At 38.9% G+C, this 21,375-nt stretch overlaps 1 protein-coding gene and 1 long non-coding RNA gene across 5 annotated transcripts in view; both read right to left on the bottom strand.

Moving 5' to 3' along the window:
* Window positions 1-1,842: 1,842 nt before the first annotated feature.
* On the bottom strand, window positions 1,843-5,537 carry LOC309871267. The gene is made up of 2 exons (XR_014315157.1): window positions 3,974-5,537; window positions 1,843-2,470 (listed from the first exon to the last, which is right to left on the bottom strand). It is a non-coding gene; the product is annotated as an uncharacterized lncRNA (long non-coding RNA).
* A 1,229-nt stretch (window positions 5,538-6,766) lies between these two features.
* The window catches only part of GFPT1 (glutamine--fructose-6-phosphate transaminase 1), a 70,347-nt gene continuing 55,738 nt past the window's right edge, over window positions 6,767-21,375 (bottom strand). For all 4 annotated transcript variants that reach the window (XM_082744106.1, XM_082744107.1, XM_082744105.1 and 1 more), the window contains 5 exons: window positions 15,834-15,948; window positions 15,220-15,347; window positions 14,011-14,178; window positions 13,223-13,384; window positions 6,767-12,275 (listed from right to left, as the gene is read on the bottom strand). In XM_082744106.1, the coding sequence (XP_082600232.1) occupies window positions 12,231-12,275; window positions 13,223-13,384; window positions 14,011-14,178; window positions 15,220-15,347; window positions 15,834-15,948 (618 nt within the window). In that variant the 3' untranslated portion in view covers window positions 6,767-12,230. The remainder of the gene's footprint in view (window positions 12,276-13,222; window positions 13,385-14,010; window positions 14,179-15,219; window positions 15,348-15,833; window positions 15,949-21,375) is intronic.

Genomic DNA, 21,375 nt, shown 5'->3' with positions numbered 1-21,375 from the left:
CCCTCTCTCTCCGCCTGCCTCTCTGCCTACTTGTGATCTCTCTCTCTCTCTCTCAAATAAATAAAAATAAAATCTTTAAATAAATAAATAAATAAATCTTAAATAAATAAATCTTAAATAAATCTTTTTTAAAAAATTTAAAATATATATATATATATATAATTAAAATCTATGTTAAAAATTACATGTTAACATATATTAGATGAAGTTAAAATTTCTTCAAGTCCTTCCACAGTCTGCAAGGACAACAACATAGATTAACTTTAGAATTTGATGCCTAATAAATGAATATTATAATTTCTACTGTAACCCCTAGAAGAAAAAAAATGGACTGTAACATCCAAACAAACAGAAATGAAAAAATGGGACGATGAAAAAAAATTTAATCCAAGAAGAGACAGAAAAGAGAGAGAAACAGAGAGGGGGAGAGAGAAACCAAACAGGACTGGCAGGTCAAAAACAAAGCACAAAATAAAATGATAGACATGGAACTAAGGTATGTTTCTAAATGTAAATTAACTAAATGCATTATTGAAAACACAAACATTTCAAAGTGGATTTTTAAAACTCCAATAATATGCTGTTCATAAAAGTTTAAATCTAAAACATAAGGTTACATAAAGGTTGAAAATCAAAAGATGAAAAATATGTATCATGCAAATATTAACCAGAAGAAAGTTGGTGTGACTAAACTACTAGGTGACAAGCTAGACTTTATTTCATTTTTTTTTTTAAGATTTATTTATTTATTTTAGAGAGAGAGCAGAGGGGAGGAAAGGAGCAGAGGGAGAGGGAGAGAGAGTCCCCAAGCCGACTCCCTGAGAAGTGCAGAGCCTGATGCGGGTGGAGCTCGATCTCATGACCCTGAGATCACCACCTCAGCTGAAACCAAGAGTCGGTCACTCAACCAACGGAGCCACCCGGGCGACCCAACAAGCTGAATTTTAAAGCAAAAGTTTATAACTAGAGAATAAAGAGGGTTCTTTCATAAGAAACATTTTCAATTCATCAACAACAGCTTTCAATGTGCATTCATCTCATTATAACATCGGAATACGTAAAGCAAGTATGCGAGAAGAAATCTATAAAGCGGCTGCATGAGAAGAGGTGAGAGACTTCCACCAACGTGGATGTTAACACGCCCGTCTCAGGAACTGAGTACACCACCAAAACCAAACCATCAACCAGGGTAGAGAAGATCTGACCAACACAACCGACAAACGACCCTAATGGGCCTATTCAAAGACCATTCCAGCCATAGCATAGGACGCTTAAATTCAAGCACACACAGAACACCTGGAAAAAAACTGACCATATACCAGACTAAAAGCAAGTGCTCAAGAGATTAAAGTAATTCAGAGCATGCTCTCTGACCACATTAGATACCAGTAACAAAATGGTAACTAGAATGGTATGTTTGAAAATTAAGAAACACATCTAAGTAACCTCTAAGTCAAAGAACTCATAATGGAAATTAGAATGTATCTTGCACTTGAGTAACCCAAATATGACACATCACAACATAAAGCAATTTGGGGAGCAATTTAAAGCCTAAAAATGCTAGACTGAATTTCTTCTAGGAAGGCAACATAACCCTTTTCATTAACAGATTAAAGGAGGAAAATAATGTGATGTCAGTAGAAGCTTTTGATAAAATCTAAGGAGCCATATAGCAACTAAAGACAAACAAACTCTTAGTAAACTAAGAATAGGAAAAACAAAATAAAACAAACGACAAAAAAAACTTCCTTAACCTAATAAAGGGTAAAAATCTACAGCAGATATACCTGATGGTAAAATGTTGAAATTTTTCCTTTGGCATTAGAAGGACAAACAAGGAAGTTCCCATTACCATTTCTATTCAAATTATATTGGATGTCCTGGGCAGCAGAGAAAGGCAAAAAATTTTTTTAATGTGTAAGGATCAGTAGGGAAGAAACAAACCCAGTTATTCACAGGTAACATAATATTGCATATAGAAAATATCCACTAGAAATAAGTGAATTTAGCAAAGTTACAGCAAACCAAATTCTACATACAGAATTTCATTGTATTTTCTATACCATCAAAAAAAAAAAAAGCTAGAAAATGTAATTTTTTTTATTTAAAAAAAATTTTGTAATTAAAAAAAAATAGTAAGAACAAAAGTTATCAAGTACCTAGGGATAAATACAACAAAAGATGTGCAAGTTCTCTGAATCCATTTCCTTGTAGCTGCTGTAATCATTTACCAAGAATATGGTGATTTAAAACAGCAGAGATTTATTCTCTCTCAGTTCTGGAGGCCAGATGACCAAAATTGGTATCACAGAGTTGAAATCAAGGTGTTGGTAGGAACACACGCGCCTTGGAGACTTTAGGGAAAAATACATTTCTTATCTCTTCAGCTTCTGAATGGCTGTACCATTCCCACATCTACCTCTGTCGTTAAAATGCCAAATGGCTTCTTCTGCCTCAAATCTCTCTCCCACTGAGACATAAAGTTAAAGTTAATTTAATTAATTAATTAAAGACAGTAGTCTTTATGAACAGGATTCTGTCATTTGCCATTTTTTTCCCCTCTCACTGAGGATAGATGTTTGTGCCTTTGCATTTTCTTTTTTTTTTTTTAAGATTTTATTTATTTATTTGACAGAGAGAAATCACAAGTAGATGGAGAGGCAGGCAGAGAGAGAGAGAGAGAGAGGGAAGCAGGCTCCCTGCTGAGCAGAGAGCCCGATGCGGGACTCGATCCCAGGACCCTGAGATCATGACCTGAGCCGAAGGCAGGGGCTTAACCCACTGAGCCACCCAGGCGCCCCGTGCCTTTGCATTTTGAGTTTATTTCTTGACATACTGAGGGAGAGGCTTTGAGGCTTACACCGAAAGTTTGTTGCTCCAGAACATTTTTCAGGTTTGGTTCTGTCAGGTGCCTGAGGGCTCTGTCAACTCAGGGTCATTGTGAATAACCTTTCTGATTGAGGTTTTTTAGGACAAATAGTAGGGCCAACATCTGGCACAAACCCTGCCTGGGGTCTAGCTGTGGTAAGGAATTCCCGTGGGAGACTCATTCCCCATCCACCACAACGGAGGCTGAGGCCCGCCTTTTCCCTCGTTATTACCCTCTCTGACATATTTCCTGGGTTACTCTTTGGCCAAGAATGTCCCCGTCCCCCCAGCCCCCTTACTTCAGACTGTGGCTTTGTCTCCTGCCCCCAAGTGCAGCCCATTAGCATTGAAAAGCTCTAGCCTCCGGGAGACCAACAGATGCCCCCTCAAGGGCTGCCCTCAGCTTCAGTATTTCTCCAAGTAATGCTTGCTTACTTTTTGGAGAATTTTTTTTCCCTTTTCTATCCAGCATTAACTTTTCTATCTCGGAAATTTTCTCTTGCTACCTTGTCTACAGTATTGACAGAAATTCCTACGGCCACCTTTCTACATATATGGGTCCCCAATTTAGGTACAAGAATGGAGAGGAGAGGGAGGGTCCCATAGGACCTAGCTGAGAGAGAAGCAAAAAGTTCTGGCCAAGAGTCACCACAACCTGGGTGCTTGCTGAGGGCAAAGGGAACACGAAATGGGTAATGGAAGAGAAAATGTATATAATTGTGTGTACTTGTAGAGATTTATATAAACTATGTACTCTTGACTAGTACTAAATGAGGGCTTAGTATGTTATCTTTTCTTGATATATATTCATTTATATAATCAACTTTGTCCTCTCCCCCCTTCCAATTATTCTACTTAAGACTATATGAACTTTCAAAAATAAAAGATTTTATTTGTGACAGAGAGCATGAGCAGGGAGGAGGGGCAGAGGGAGAAGCAGACTCCCCACTGAGCAGGGAGCCCAATGGTGGGCTGGATTCCAGGACCCTGGGATCATGACCTGAGCCGAAGGCAGAAGCTTAACGGCTGAGCCACCCAGGCACCCCAGACTTTATGAGTTTTATATGAAGAGGGACTATGACTAAGGGAGAAAAGCGAACATTACTTTTTTGGGGGGAAACTTGTGAAATGTATCTTTTCTTGGGAAGAGAGTGTTTCTTTATTCCAAGAGGGATAGTTGCAGCATGCCAAAGAGAACCATGGTATTCTTCTTGCTCTTCTTTGGAAATTTAAATACGGAGACAAGGGTGAGCAGAGATGCTGGGTAATCCAAAGGGTGAGCTGCCCTGTACAATATCTCCCTTCCGCTGGATACTTAGCCAGATTTCACCAGTGAGAGGCACTTGTACAGAATTTGGAGAAGAGAAGTAGAAATAAGTATTCACCAGTGGTAAACTGCAAACAGGTTAATGGGCCTCAGGCAGCTAATGTGGGATTTGCCAGCAGCTTCCACACATCTTCTGGCAGTGGCCCACCCGGTGCTACAGCAACCCAGACCCCCGATAGTAGTGGCTCCTTGCAATTCCTGCTCTGGCAGATGGCCCTCCCTCCCTCCCTGTCCCCAGGCCTTCTAATGGCTGTGTAAGCCCAGTTCCCCCATGTTAAATCCTTTCTTACTAGAAATGCCAGCTGGTAGTGATTTATGATTTCTTGATCAAACTCTAGCTCAGCAAGTAAAGGCACTGAAAGAAAAAATTAGAAATAAAAATGCTATTTAGAGTGTAACTTAAGGTCAGCAAGCATTTTATTAAGGAACTCCCCTGGCAAAGGCACTGTTTAGGCAATGAGAAATATTTGTATCATTAAAGCAGAACCCATTAGTCCACATGTCCTTCTCGTATCTACGGACCCAGAGTAGCCAGGATACTGGGCAGTACAAAGTAAGAAGGGAAAAACAAGAACTGTTATATTTTGCAAAGGATTGTCCATTTAAATAATGATCCAAGTTTTGAGGCATCCTAGTTGGGCATAAGCCAAGCCATGACAGTATTTAAAAAATAAATTATTGAATTTTAAAAATAACTTTAGGGGCACCTGGCTGGCTCAGTTGGTGGAGCATGCAACTCCTGATCTCAGGGTCATGAGTTCAAGCTCCATCTGGGGTGTAGAGATTATTTAAAAATAAAATCTTTAAAAATAAATAAAATAAAAAATAACCTAAAAAATCTTCTGATAGGATGTCAACACTCTCAGAGCTGCCCTTCCTTAGTTTCAGTATATTGAACCCAAAGGAACTGAGGACCATTAACGTAAGAATGTCACCCGTCAGGAAGGCCAAGTTGAGGAGAACAAAGTGTCTACAAGTCAGCTGGCTTTTGTCTGTTCTGGGGAGCTCCTACACTCCTGAAACCAGGCATTCACGAACAAATTTACACAAATATGTCTCTGCTGAGAAAATAACTCAAAGAACTGAAGTTACTAACGTTGTGTCAGTAAAGTCAATTCTGCTTTCAGAGGCCATTTCACTTCAAATGTCAAAAAACAAAAATAAAAACAACAAAAAACACAAAACCCCTACATATTAGGAAGTTGTTTGTTTTTTTTTTTTAAGCTTTTATTTATTTATTTGGCAGAAAGAGAGATCACAAGTAGGTGGAGAGAGAGAGAGAGGGGGAAGCAGGCTCCCCACTGAGCAGAGAGTCCAATATGGGGCTCAATCCCAGGACCCTGAGATCATGACCTGAACCAGAGGCATGATCCACTTAACCCACTGAGCCACCCAGGCGCCCAGATTAGGAAGTTTTAAAGTTAATTCGTTTCTTTCAAACAAAGAAATACTTTGAACTTTAGTAACTACACATAGGTCCAAGTTAATAACCAAAAACACGAGATAAAAATCTTACAAGGATTTCCCACAGTTCTTAGGTTTCTACACAGCAGCAGTTAAAGTAATTCAATATTCGGTTTACATTTTATTCAAAGGATAAATACAAAATTAGGAAAGCAAGAGATAAAAGTCAAAACAAATATATTTAATATTTCAAAACAACTCTACTGGCAATCTGCATTCACGTCTACCAGAAACTTGTATTTACTATTTCCCTTGCCTGAGAACTACCAGCCTTCACTCTCTCAGGTACTATCCAACCCATTAGAGGCACTGTTTGAAGACCAGGCTTTCTAATGAGTCCATCTCACATTGAACTTGCCACAGAACATCCATGTCTGGAGGACGCCACCCTGGCATCAGTGAGGACAACATGCGGACAGGAGTGTCACCTGAAAGGGGCTGTTGGCAGGAACAAACTGCAGTGGCCCTGGTACGCGGGGAGCTTCACAGCCGGGATGTTGTAGGACAACCTAAAATTAATGGACAGCCACCTCTGAGTCTCACAAATTAAGAATGTATTAGCTGGGGTGCCTGGGTGGCTCAGGTCATGATCTCAAGGTCCTGGGATCAAGCCCCACATCAGGCTCTCTGCTCAGTGGGGAGCCTGCTTTCCCCTCTCTCACTGCCAGCCTGCCTCTCTGCCTACTTGTGATCTCTCTGTCAAATAAATAAAATTTAAAAAAAAAAAAAATGCATTAGCTAAGAACCACAGGGTCATTTGCCCTTTAGGTATAATGAATCTAGAATTCTCCATGACTATTCTAGCAATTCTAAGACCTCACCATATTTACCTCCATTTTGGAACACATAAAGCTGAGTGATAGAGGCAAAAATGAACTCCCCCAGGGTATACAAGAGCTATGAGTTCCACAATACACATTCGGCTCTGGTTTTTAAATTGTTGGATGCTTCTAAATCACTCAGTATACTGCAGAAAATAAAGCATATGAAAAACATGCCAAGAGCTTTCATCCTAATAGGTATAAACAATCTTTTTAATCTTACACAAACAGAGGTAGACTCATAAGTGAGTGGAAGGAAAGAACTGTAACTCTATCCAAAAAAGCATTTTTCTAATTGTTTACAAGCTCCATTTTTTATTCCATATTTTCAACTGTACATTCATACTTCATTTTCAAAAATCTCTTGAAATATGAAAAGGAAAATATGGCTACATGACAGCATTAGGAGAAATACATGAGAAAACACACAAGTGAACCTTGGAATTTGATAAATCATGTTAGTATGAAGTTCAAAAATGTGGTCTTTCAATCTTGCAAATAATCTCTTGTACACATGCTAACCAAAAAAAGAGAATAATGAATTTATCTTATTATACACATACTTCTGGGGAAGGGATCCGCTGGTTAAATGACCTGTAACCTGGCAACCTGTCTGAATATAATGACAAGATTAGTTTATAGCTCCAGGATGTTTAAACTAATAAAGTTCCAACATCATTTTTCTTATATCATTTTGTAAAATGCAGGACACCTATGTACCTTCAGATTAATGAGAGAAACTTAACTCTCACTTCTTCTCCTCATCCAAAAAAGTTAAAACAATTTTTTTCTTAAATGCCACTCCAATGAAAAACAGGCCTCTAATTTTTTAGGGAAATTATTTCTTGGCCTTTAGTAAGTACTCAGTAAATACTTCCAGCCAACTGAGGAGAATTTAAAGATAACTGCTTAATAAAAGTAAAGCTGGATTTTATGCCAAAATGTGACCCATGGAAAAAATGACCCACGCTGTGTGCAGCCCCAGGCTTTGCTGCAACACAGAGACAGAGATGAGGAACTGGCCTCAGTCTCCGGGAAGGCAAAACAGCACAGCTATTCATTCAAACTACCCTGGCTCATAACTCTGTCTCCTGCAGAACACAGCAAGTGCTGTAAGCACTCGGGATAGAGATTTTCGCTTGCTGTTTATAAAAGGATCCTGTAAAAGGAATCTTTGTTCTATAATTAACAGATTGCAAGATACTACAGAAACTTTAGCATACATGCTGTCTTGTTACTCACCCATCTTTTGCAACTATCCTTCTTTTGCAACTATCAATTTACTTATGCAAAGTTGCTGATCACTGTATACACTAGAAATTCGCTAGAAACAACACATTCTCACAAAAATTTTTAAAAGACTTGTTAAGGTATATGACATCACAAAAAGTAGATCCTTTGTTTTAGTCTAATGATTCTTTCAAAAAACAACTGGCAAGTTGGAGTGGAGACATGAAACTCTTGATTATATTTATCCAATCATCTCTTCTTTTAAAAAGCAATAGTAATGAAGTAACTTCTAACATCAGAAAAGTTTACTAACAACTAACACTGACTACATTCTTAGTGCAATACAATCTTTAACACATCTACAAACATGTATATACTTCAAATATTGGCAAATTGCTTCAAAATGCAATTCTCAGTAAGTTTTGGTAATTTATTCACAGTTCAAGGTTAGAGTTATTGGACTTCCAAGACATGAGAAAGAAATGATCCAATGGCTCGGTAAACTACACATTTATCTTATAGAACAGAAAACTGAAACAAAGCAAATATTCTAAAACCTCCTGTTCACAATCAGTATAATTTAAACAAATACCAAAAGTTTTATTTAAGCAAAAAAGAAAGAAGAAAGAGAAAGAGGAGATAAAGACACCAAAAAAACAAACCAAAAGTCAACCAAAGAACATTTAAAACGCTAACAGGATCATTTATGTATTCATTCTGAGTACCGTAAGAAAGGTAGTTCAAGAATTTCCTAAAACTTTCTCATTAGCTGTTATTTACGGTAGATTCCTTAACAGTGATTCCAAGCTATTACAGACTTACAGGTTAATACAGCCTAACTTTACAATCTTGCTAGTCAACTATGATTTTCTTTTAACCCTGGAAATTATTGGTTCAAAGCAAATGTTATCAGTCCTATCGGTTGTCATGTCACAGATCTGAAGATATGGTTAAACTCATCAAGCTACGGAAATACTGTTATCTTAATAATCCTTAAATATTGTGAGAAAAAAACTGATGTGTTAATTTTCTAAACTTGAGATTCTAACATGAAGAACACAGAAAGCGATCTGAAGTATGTTTTCATGAAGACGACACTCTACCTGGTAGTCTGGTAGATAAAACCCAATGACTACGTGGACATAAGGCTAAAATACTTTCCTTTACCATTCGCTTCCATTTCTTTGGCCTTTGCAAATTCCGTGTGAGCTATGATTTCTTTTTCCACAAACACTTTTCAATAACATTGTGCTTTTTAGAAAAATCACTTAAGTTGTCACATACTACTGTTAACATTAGTCTTTCCCTTTTATTGCTATAGTATATCCTAAGTTTTTAGGCAGATAAAACACTGACTCCAAAGGACTTCTTAAAATATATTTGTTAAAGCAAACATTTCAGCTGGTCTTCCTTCTTTGAAGACAATATAAATAAGTGCCAAATAAGCATTACCAAGAAAAAAAGATGGGGGGTGGGGAGAAGGAGGCTCCTTTTCCTCCTGTCCTCATGATTAGCTTAGGCCAAAAGATCTGTAGTCAGAAGGCTAAGATGTCATCATCTTAGAAACAACTTGCCACAAAACTAAGAGAGAAAATCTGTGTTAGCTCTCTTAACCCTCAGCCCCACCTGCAGGCAGCCCTGAGTCCGCCCCCTGGAGTAGTACTGATGCTTGCTGCTTTCTCCCTTGTGCATTCCGCCTTTGCCGCTCCCTGGCGCACCACAGACATGTGGTGGTCCACGCAGCCTGCGGCAACAGCGCACTCTACAAAATGCACCTTCCCTCTTTTGAACATTATACTTCCCTAAGCTTGGACCATTATTTAACAACCCAGCTCACCTCCACTTTTCCACTCCCCTCACCTTGTGCTCACAATGATCTTGGTCTTCACCAGTGATCAGTCTGCCTGGGAACAAGCAGACTCTGCTTTCAACATGAGGTCCTTTCTAGGTCCTGGCACAGTGACTTGCCCTTAGTAGGAGGCTGACACAATTAGAGCACACTAAAAACAGCGAGCATTATTTCCTCTTCCCACTCATTCCTATGGCACAGGGAATTTTAAAAAGACAGAAAAGCCAACTGACTGCAAAGGAACCATCATTTGCTGAGCCATGTGTGAGACACTACCCATGATCCCAGCCTAAAAAGGGCTCAGGGTTGAGGTAAGGAACTCTTAAGTTACATGTGAATGAATTTAAACCCTAAATGTACTACAAGATAGAACTTTTTATATAAGGACTCCTTTTGTAGAATACCTTTCTTGAAAAACCAGATTCTCTTACCTATTAATATTACATTGGTTCTAACTAGGCATGCATACTTATTAGTGATTTGCCTCATGAGAGTATTCTTTTTTGTGTTTGTAATTAATACATAAAAGCATTTAAAAATCACTACATGAAATAAAGTAAGAAGCAAGAAGGGACAAAAAAGAGAAACCATGTTTATTTGGAAAATATCACTTCTTTTTTCTTTAATATCAGCTTTTGATATCCAGTTCAGAAATTATCCTAGCTTGAAGTGTGTGTGTGTGTGTGTGTGTGTGTGTGTGTGTGAGAGAGAGAGAGAGAGAGAGAGAAAGAGAGAGACAGACAGACACAGAAGAAGAGAAAAAGAGAAATTGAAAACCAATGATTGATTTCACATTTTTTTCACTTAGAATGCCGACTTAAACTTCAGACCATTAAGAAATGTTACAAATCCACACAAATCAGACATAAAATGCTAATTTAACATAAGAAATGACACTATACAAATACTAAAACTAGCAGGCCTAAACAAAATCATCTCAGAAATAATTAAAATAGATAAATATAGCTATACTGAAAACATACATATGATGTAAATAGTAACCTTATTTTATTTTTAAAAACAACCAGGTTTCTAGTCTCCATCTAGGACAGTCCTTCCAAAGTACCTCAAAATATGCTAAGTATTTTTCTAACCCTAATACACAAGCAGAATTCCGTGCTCCCCTTGCAGCAATAGCTATTAGAAAATCTTAACCTCACCAAGAAATTCAAACACAGAAAAAAGAAAAAGCCTGAATTTACTTAAATAACTATGCTAAATATCTTACCTTCACAATTTAAAGGCAAAAACTTTAAAAAGAGAAGGACTTCACCAAAACACAAACACACTGCTCTATAACCCCCAAGATTTGGCCAAAAAGCCCCGTAAAGAAATGATTACTCACAACACTTTGGGTGTCAAACTAATATTCTACTCTATTTTAATCTAAATTGTTAAATTCTGTTTCTGACATAAACCAGCTGAAGGCACCTTGATACCACTCTATTCATTTGTATCTTCTTCATTCCTAAATAGATTTCAGGGGTGGAACACAGACAGTAGAGAAGTATACCTAGGAAATAATACTATATTTGATGCAATAAATATAGTGTAAAACATACAGCTTTCTCTAAATCTAGCTCAGCACATACATTTACAATCAAATGATTAGTCAAAAGACTTGCAAATCTTCCAAACTACAAAGAACTTCCAACTGGCAGGCTGGTATGAGTTTTATGTAACAAGGCGTAAAAAGTTAAAATTCACTGCAAGCAATTTTTCCTCAGAACAAAAATTAGAGAACTCTGCATATATCAGTACCGATTTAATCTCAGACACATGACAGCAACTTTGTGTGGTGATTTCCAAGAACAAGTCATTAAAAAAAAAAAAAAAAACACAAGGAACAAAAAACTACAGATACAAGGAAATAAAAACCAGTTTTAGAAGATGGAAAACTAGGAACAGGACCCCCCACCTGGAGGTCCCCCAACTTCACACAGAAAATCATGTTGTCAATTGTCCTAAGCAGCTCAAAATTAAAGTTTCTGCTATAAAATTGTGCAAATACTTGCTGTTAAGAGTGGAGAAAACCAATGTCCTACTATACTCTAGCTTCCTACCTTAACTCTAACTAGACCTCCACATAACAAGCAATGGGTCAGAGACACTCAGGTTAACCCAACTTACTAAGAAAAGCTTTCGGTTTTTAAGTTCTACAAGTGTGATTTAAAAACAAAACACAAATTTCAAAACAAATCACAGCATCTTCTCTTGATTCGTAAACTTAACAAAACCTTAATCAAATGTCTAAGCATTTGCATACATTGCCTCTGTCTTTAGATATTCCAATTAAATGTACTATACTTTCTTTGGGCTGAATGAAGAGAAGCACAGTAAAACAAAGGCCAATTATTCTAAAAACACACAATCTTCCCAGATTGAAGTGCAGGGCCCAGAAATTCAACACCCGGCATCCTTGGAAGAAAATGAGAGCTGAATCTCTTTGTGATAACAATTCCAATATAAATTCCATTATTTAAACTCCCCCACAAATTACTGGAAAAATATGAGGTAATTTCACAAAAATCACAAATTGAGTGGAATAATTATAACCGATATATAAATAAGGATTTACTAAAAAAGGCTTCAGAGGGTGGTATTTTAAATCAAGGTGTTAAATACAAAAGATGTCTTGTGTTGCTCAACCGCCCAGAGTTGCAGATGCTCCTTATTCTACAGTTACAGATTTGGCAAGATTCCGGGGGAAATCAACCTGCAAAGAAACAATATGTGAAAGACTGTACAAATTGGGCGAGGGGGTGGTGGAAGGGAGGGAGAAACAGCAACTCTAAGCAAATTACTTTTGCATATAGAATCAGAAAACAACATGTTCCTCAACCATCTTAATTACAGACAATAAAAAAATTAGAAAACAAAGTAAAAAAAAAAAAAAAAGAAAACAAAGTCAAATAATGCATCTTAAAAATCCTGGAATGAGGAAAAAATATCCTGAAGGAGCCGACTCAGCAGAAAAAGCGCTCTGTGGTCCTCTGCAAAAGGCGCAGCCCACTCGGAGGGTAATGGACCTCTGGCAGCTAATGTGGGATTTGCTGGCAGCTTCCACGCATCTTTCTGGCAGTGGCCCACTCTGGTGCTACAGCAGCCCAGAACCCCCCGACAGTAGTGGTTCCTTGCAATTCCTACCCTGGCGGATGGCACAGTGGCCTCCCTCCCCTGCCTTTCCCTAGGTCTCCTAATGGCTATGTAAACCTAAGCCTAATTCTCCCTGTTAAATCCTTTCTTACTAGAAATGCCAGTCAGTAGTGATTGAGAGGAGTTGTGTATGAGAGCAGGATGTTGGGCTGTCATGCCCGGGGGACTAGGGATACTAAACCCTGCAATGTGTGGGGGCATCCCAAAGAACTGCCAGCCACCCCGAAGAAAACAGAGGACACCTAGGGATTCCTCAAAAAGGTAATCTCCAATCACAGAGGTAGGCTCCAAGGTTCCTTCAGGTTCTATGGGTAAAAAAAGGGTCATGACGTAATCTCCGAACTGGGCCATGCAAATGTGACAGGTCACGAATAAATACCTGAGGGATTTCTCCAAAGCTGTAGCTAAAAATTTAAAGGAAAACTATGAATGAATGAATGAACTATGAATGAATGAATGAACCAGGTAGAAAGCGAGCTCAAGAGTTCCCCTGGACCCGTCACTCACGTCATAGCCTCTCAGCACAGCAAGGTGGAAAGCCAGCAGCTGCAAGGGGATCACACTGAGGATGCCCTGCAAGCAGTCCACTGAGTGGGGCACCTTGATTGTTCTGTTTGTGTTCTTAATGGTCTCGGTATCTTCCTTATCACAAATCACCACTGGGCGTCCCTGGCAAAGAAAAAGACACACACACACACACACACACACACACACACACAAAATCACTGGTAAGCAAAGGCAGAGCTGTTGCACAAGAACGTGCAGATTTTGCACTGCCCACATGCACGTGGCCTCACAGACTCACAATACTACGTGGTAACTCAGATTGATCTGACTTGCAGCCAACGAAACGGAAACTGTGGGATTCGGTAATTTATTCAAACTCACACAACTGAGAAATACCGAGCTCAGTTAACAGCCAGCAATATCTTTGGGGCTTTATATAAAAGCCGAGTGAGCTGAAGGAAACTCAGTTAAACACAACACCTGTAATAGTAACATAAAACCCAGTTTCTCCTGAAATATACTTTCAAGAATATTAACTTGAAAGGGAGAAGCAGACACTGAGAGACTAGGACCTCAGTTTTGGTCTTGGTTCTGCTAATTATGAGAACAGGAGCTGGATGCTGTCAAAACTCTTGACTATCTCAGTTTCTTCACATGTAAACCTCCACATGTTCTGTAAGCCTCCTACTGGACACTGGTTTATCACTTTAAAGTCATAAAATTCAAATAAGCTTTAGCAACCCAACTCTTAGACAACCCTGGTGCCCTCCCAGGAGCCCCTAACTTACCTGCCTGGCAACCACCTGCTGAAGAGCGTTCTGACACTTGGCATAAGTGTGGTCTCTCATGATGATCATGATAACCGGCATCAACTTGTCCACCAATGCCAGAGGGCCATGTTTCAATTCACCAGCAAGGATGCCTTCAGAGTGCATGTAAGTGATTTCTTTGATTTTCTAACAGGAAAGAACTAGATTAGTCTACAGTCTGTTTTTCAAAAACCCATTCTTATGCAAATATTACATAAAACATCTGCTGTCTGAAGTCACTATTTAGTCAAAAGTATAAAAGGGCCACTGACCTGTAAATATAGGTGAATAGATCATTATTTCTAAACTATCAAGTAACTGGAAGTTTATTTATTAAGTAAGTAACTAGAAGTTCTAAACCCGCAAACACTTGAGGATTTCAGATGATCATGAATATACTCCTATTACTCTGTAAGTGTTTTTACTTGCCTCATGTTTACTTCCATGAAATCTCACACCTAGAGAATTTAATCTCCTATTTACTCACATGTAGGCAACAAATTAACCCAAGTAGTTAACTAACTTGCTAAATCCAAATCAAGGTGGTAAAATGTATTTTTCTTGATATTCACTTTTTTTTAAGTCTTTTTTTTTTTTCTTAAGATTTTATTTATTTGACAGAGAGAGAGAGATCACAAGTAGACAGGGAGGCAGGCAGAGAGAGGGGGAAGCAGGCTCCCCACTAAGCAGAGAGTCAGATATGGGGCTTGATCCCACGACTCTGAGACCATGACATGAACCAAAGGCAGAGGCTTAGCCCACTGAGCCACCCAGGCGCCCCAATATTCACTTTTTTTTTTTTTTTTTAAAGATTTTATTTATTTATTTATTTGATAGAGAGATCACAGTAGGAGAGAGGAAGGGAAGAGATCACAGAGAGAGAGGAAGGGAAGCAGGCCCCCCACTGAGCAGAGAGCCCGATGTGGGACTCGATCCCAGGACCCTGAGATCATGACCTGAGCCGAAGGCAGCGCCTTAACCCACTGAGCCACCCAGGTGCCCCACCCAATATTCACTTTTGAATTAAGTATTATGTTACCCTTTCTCAAGATAATAAATCCAAGTGCATAAACACTGGTAAGAGACATTTTCAAAAGTCCTATTTATTTCATTTGACCTAAAAGTATATATGACTGTATGCCAGGTCCATAAGTCCTCAGACCACAACTGTTAAGTGAGAAGACTTACCAGTGCCCCTTCAAGACAAGTAGCATAATGATAGCCACGTCCCATTATCAAGACTGACTTCTGGTGATAAAGTTCTGTTGCCAGTTTCTGAATTTCATCATCCATGCTCAGTACCTCCTTAATCAAATCTGTTAAGAAGTAATATTAACAAAGTCTATGAAAAAAGGGTAATAAATTGAACGATATAATAACAATAATATATTGGAAGCAAACAACAAAAAACCAGTGTTTCTTTTTCTTTCTTTTTTTTTTTTTAAGATTTTTTTCTTTTTATTTATTTGACAGAGATCACAGATAGGCAGACAGGCAGGCAGAGAGGGGGGTGGTGGGAAGCAGGCTCCCTACTCAGCAGAAAGCTCCATGCAAGGCTCGATCCCAGGACCCTGAGATGGCGACCTGAGCTGAAGGCAGAGGCTCTAACCCACTAAGCCACCCAGACGCCCCAAAGACCAGTGTTTCTAGTCAGTGAAATATTTTTAAAAACACAGGTGCCAAAGAAGAAGGATCTTTTTGACTAAATAGCTACAAGCCACAGACAGCTTAAAGGACGAGAAAAGGCTTCACCCATTAGCCACTCCCGCAGATAACAAACATCCACTGTGAGATCTTCATACCAGGCAGTCGCTTCAGTCCAAGCATGATCTCTTTGCGTCTCTCTTGCATGGAGATCCTGTCATCGCACATCATGAGGGCAAACATGACAAGGGATACAAATTGGCTGGTGTAAGCCTGAAACACCATAGAAAAGCAGAATTAGTTGCAGCTGCATTTTAAGAAGTTGGATTTTTTGGGACGCCTGGGTGGCTCAGTTGGTTGAGCAGCTGCCTTCGGCTCAGGTCATGATCCCAGCGTCCTGGGATCGAGTCCCACATCGGGCTCCTTGCTCAGCAGGGAGTCTGCTTCTCCCTCTGCCTCTGCCTGCCATTCTGTCTGCCTGTGTTCACGCTCTCTCTCTCTCTGACAAATAAATTAAAAAAAAAAATCTCTAAAAAAAAAAAAAAGAAGAAGTTGGATTTTTTAATTTAAAAAAAGATTAAAATAAAGAATTCCCCCCCATTGGCTTTATAAATATGTACTGTCTATTAAAAAAAAAAGAAAACAAACAAACAAAATAACACTGTTAGGGAGCCTGGATGGCTCACTTGGTTAAGTGACTGCCTTGGGCTCAGGTCATCATCCTGGAGTCCCAGAAGTGAGTCCAGAATCAGGCTCCCAGCTCAGCAGAAAGTCTACTTCTCCATCTGACCCTCTCCCCTCTCACTCTCTCTCAAATAAATAAATAAAATATTTAACAAAAAACAAAACAGCGTTAACAGCAAACTGAATCAGTACTTAGGAAATCTATCACTAGCCTTTTTTGAACTTGAACAATGACTTAACCTTTATTTCCAAATACAAAACAAAAGTTCCTTATAACACACCAGATGCTTACCAAATCCCTAATACCCTCAGAAAGGAACAGAAACATGCAAAGTAAGGTGAGCAGAGTGTAAATCTGCACGTGCATAACCAGATTAGGCTCCTTTTATATAAGTCAAAAGCAAAGGCCTGAAAGACTTTCCCTGAGGTACTTGCACTGGTTTTGTTTTTTTTTAAATTGTTCTTTGATTTTTTTTTTCACCTTTGCCCATTGCTTATTCTTCACTCCCACCTTTTCTTCTCCAGTTTGACTTAAAAAAATTTTTTTTAAGCTCAATTGTAGAAAAGTGGGTAGAAAAAAGAAAAACCATTTTTTTTAAAGATTTTATTTATTTATTTGACAAACAGAAATCACAAGTAGGCAGAGAGGCAGGTGGGGGTGGGGGAGGCAGGCTCCCCACTGAGCAGAGAGCCTGATGCGGGGCTGGATCCCAGGACCCTGGGACCATGACAGGAGCCAAAGGCAGAGGCTTTAACCCACCAAACCACCGAGGTGCCCCAGAAAAATCATTTTTTAAAATATTTTATTTATTTATTTGACAGAGACAAACAGAGAGAGAACACAAACAAGGGGAGTGGGAGAGGGAGAAGCAGGCGTCCCACCGAGTAGGGAGCCCGATGCAGGGCTCGAACCCAGAACCCTGAGGATCATGACCTAAGCCACCCAGGTGCCCCTAATCATCATTCTTAAATGTAAAATTACATTTAAATAACATGATATCAATAACATTTGTGAATACTGCCTACTAATCTTTACTGCCCTTCTTTCTTTAAATGGTTAAGAAAATTAATTGGTAGATATACTCTTATAACTTGCCATATTCTTAATTTAATCACAAGCACTTTCCCAAGGAAGAATGCCTTCTTTCTTGCTTACTAAACCAGAACGGTTTTTCCTCTCTTTAGGTGTCAGATGGCCCATCTGTTACAGGTACACTTACAAGATTCTCATGAGAATTAAATGAGACCAATATAAAACATTCAGTGTAGGGCGCCTGGGTGGCTCAGTGGGTTACGCCGCTGCCTTCAACTCGGGTCATGATCTCAGGGTCCTGGGATCGAGTCCCGCATCGGGCTCTCTGCTCAGCAGGGAGCCTGCTTCCCTCTCTCTCTCTCTGCCTCCCTCTCTGTCTGCTTGTGATCTCTGTCAAATCAACAAATAAAATCTTTAAAAAAAAAAAAAATTCAGTGTAATGCCTAACACGCAGGCTCAAAACAAACTTTTACTGATGAAAGCTTAAACTAAGAGACATCTATTTTCCTAGGCTAGAGAAATGTGAATGTTTTAAAATATGCAGTCAACGACCAAGACTATTTTCATTCCAATTAGCTGTATGAGACTGTGAGATGAGTGTTCTGCCACAATTTCTGCAATACTTAAAAGTATCTTTTTAATAAGCTTTTACCATTTGGTTGTTAGACAATGGTCTCTCGCTACCACTTTATCATACATATCTTAAATCTGAAAAGACGGTTTTCATGTTCATTAGCCAATGATGTTTTCTCTTTTAAGAATTAACTATATGTTCTTTACTTATTTCTGGATCTGGGAGTTTTGGGGGCTTTTGTTTATTTTTTGTTGGTGCTAAGAATGTCTTCACTGTTATGTTTCAAATACTTTTTCCCAGTTTGGATTAACCCTTTTATAATGGTCTTTATTAACTTAGCAAGTTTTATTTTTTTAATTTTGAGTCGTACTTTTAAGCCTAATCCTTCCATCCTAACATCAGTTAAGTATGATTAAATTTTCTTCATTCTATTGTCTTCATTGCCCCTTTTTGACTCTTAGTCCATCTGAAATTGATTTTAGTGCAAAGTGTTAAACTTGTGTTTCTACTCTTATAAATAGACAATTTTTCTTCCATTTCACCCACACTTTGTCTACTGGCTTGTGACATTTCCTGCAGTCTCTGGTCTCTGCAGCCACCCAAGTGCACTGCACCCCCCCCCTTTTTTAAGATTTATTTATTTGTGTGTGAGAAAGAGCACGAGGAGGGTAGCGGCAGAGAGAGAGGAGAAAATCTCAAGCAGACTTCCTGCTAAGTGGAGCCCAAAGAGGGGCTCCATTTCAGGACCCTGAGATCATGACCTGAGCTGAGATCAAGAGTCAGATGTTTAGGGGAGTCTGGGTGGCCTAGTCGTTAAGCATCTGCCTTGTGCTCAGGTCATGATCCCAGGGTCCTGGGATCGAGCCCCGCGTTGTGCTCCCTCTCCCACTCCCCCTGCTTATATTCCCTCTCACTGTGTCTCTCTCTGTGAAATAAATAAATAAAATCTAAAAAAAAAAAAACAAGAGTCAGTGTTTAACTGACAGAGCCACCAAGGCACCTCTGTACTAAGACTTTTTTTTTTAATTAAATTAATTTATTTTCAGAAAAACAGTATTCATTATTTTTTCACCACACCCAGTGCTCCATGCAATCTGTGCCTTCCATAATACCCACCACCTGGTACCCCAACCTCCCACCCCCCCGCCACTTCAAACTCCTCAGTTGTTTTTCAGAGTCCATAGTCTCTCATGATTCACCTCCCCTTCCAATTTACCCCAACTCCCTTCTCCTCTCTAAGACCCCTTGTCCTCCATGATATTTGTTATGCTCCACAAATAAGTGAAACCATATGATAGTTGACTCTCTCTGCTTGACTTATTTCACTCAGCATTATCTCTTCCAGTCCCGGCTATGTTGCTACAAAAGTTGGGTATTCATCCTTTCTGATGGAGGCATAATACTCCACAGTGTATATGGACCACATCTTCCTTATCCATTCGTCCGTTGAAGGGCATCTTGGTTCTTTCCATAGTTTGGCAACCGTGGCCATTGCTGCTATAAACATTGGGGTACAGATGTACAGATGGCCCTTCTTTTCACAACATCTGTTATCTTTGGGGTAAATACCCAGGAGTGCAATTGTAGGGTCATAGGGAAGTTCTATTTTTAATTTCTTGAGGAATCTCCACACTGTTCTCCAAAGAGGCTGCACCAACTTGCATTCCCACCAACAGTGGAAGAGGGTTCCCCTTTCTCCACATCCCCTCCAACATATGTTGTTTCCTGTTTTGTTAATTTTGGCCATTCTAACTGGTGTAAGGTGATATCTCAATGTGGTTTTAATTTGAATCTCCCTGAGGGCTAGTGATGATGAACATTTTTTCATGTGTCTGATAGCCATATGTATGTCTTCATTGGAGAAGTGTCTGTTCATATCTTCTGCTCATTTTTTGATATGTTTGCCTGTTTCATGTGTGTTGAGTTTGAGGAGTTCATTATAGATCCTGGATATCAACCTTTTGTCTGTACTGTCATTTGCAAGTATCTTCTCCCATTCCGTGGGTTGCCTCTTTGTTTTTTTGACTGTTTCCTTTGCTGTGCAGAAGCTTTTGATTTTGATGAAGTCCCAAAAGTATATTTTCGCTTTTGTTTCCTTTGCCTTTGGAGACATATCTTGAAAGAAGTTACTTTGGCTGATATCGAAGAGATTATTGCCTATGTTCTCCTCTAGGATTCTGATGGATTCCTGTCTCACGTTGAGGTCTTTTATCCATTTTGAGTTTATCTTTGTTGTACTAAGACTTTTTAATAGTAGTTCTGGTATCTTTTTAATTCATTGGTCATTTAAAGAAACAATTTTATGTTTTAGGAATTTGAGTTTCTTATTTATATTTTTATTCTAAAATTACTAGGACTGTTGTGGTATAGCCAGCTAGAGTATTATGTATAATTTTAACATTAAGAAATTTATTCGGAGTTTTCTTGTAGATTATAGGCTGAATTTCTACGACTCTTCTCAGGATAAGGGATCACTTCATCAATGACTATCTTCTTGTCATAATGTGGATAATGAGCCTTCTGTATAATAAAATCACAATCTGCTAAAGCTCCTGACAGTTAAATGAAACTTCCCAATAATTAAATGAGACTCCCTACTTCTTGCTGAGCCTCCCAGCAGCCAGCTGCTCATACATTCCTCCACAGCTACCTGTCCCTGTGCTATGATGGGGTCCACCAGCAGGCTCACCACAGCACTGGCATGGATTTGCAGTCCCTTGCCTTCAAGCTAATGGGCACATCTGTATTCTTAATTCCAGGCCTTTCTGGTCTACCTTTTCCTACTAACGCTTACTTTTCAATTAACTAATTAATCACAAAACATATGATCAGGATGGGGGAGAAACCCACCATCTGGGACCCCTGGCATACCTAAACTGTTTCCAGCTCAAACCAATCAGATGAGTTCCAGTTCCTCCAGCCCATGACTAAAACTGTTATTCTACAGGGTAATGTTTCCTTATTTGGACTTAAGACATCTCGACCCTGGTTCTTAGGTATAAATATTGAACAGAATAGCTTTAACGCACACATTTTTCCATTGCATTCCCATTAAAGCTTAATTTCCAATTTCATGTTTTTCATTTCACCAACAGATACCAGAAAACCACTTATTAGAAAAGTAAGTTACACCTCACATTTAGAATTTACTGAGGTTTGAAAGAATTTACCAGGAAAAAGTTGACTCTGAACTTTTAAACTTGGTTTTGCTTTATATTTGGCCAAAAGCTGTATCAGTTTATTTTTAAAAATCAACAAGTCAGTACTGTGGTTAAATTTTAAACACCTGCACTAACATAAAAAACTGTTACATCTGCACATTTACGCCCATCAATTCCTACAGAAATATCAAACTGTCTACAGTCTGATATTATGAGAAACTCTGTAATCTCTCTCTCTTTAACCCTGA

The sequence above is a fragment of the Mustela nivalis genome (assembly GCF_964662115.1).
Source record: "Mustela nivalis genome assembly, chromosome: 8".
NCBI classification, from domain to species: domain Eukaryota; kingdom Metazoa; phylum Chordata; class Mammalia; order Carnivora; family Mustelidae; genus Mustela; species Mustela nivalis.
This window is presented reverse-complemented; position numbering and strand designations above follow the sequence as displayed.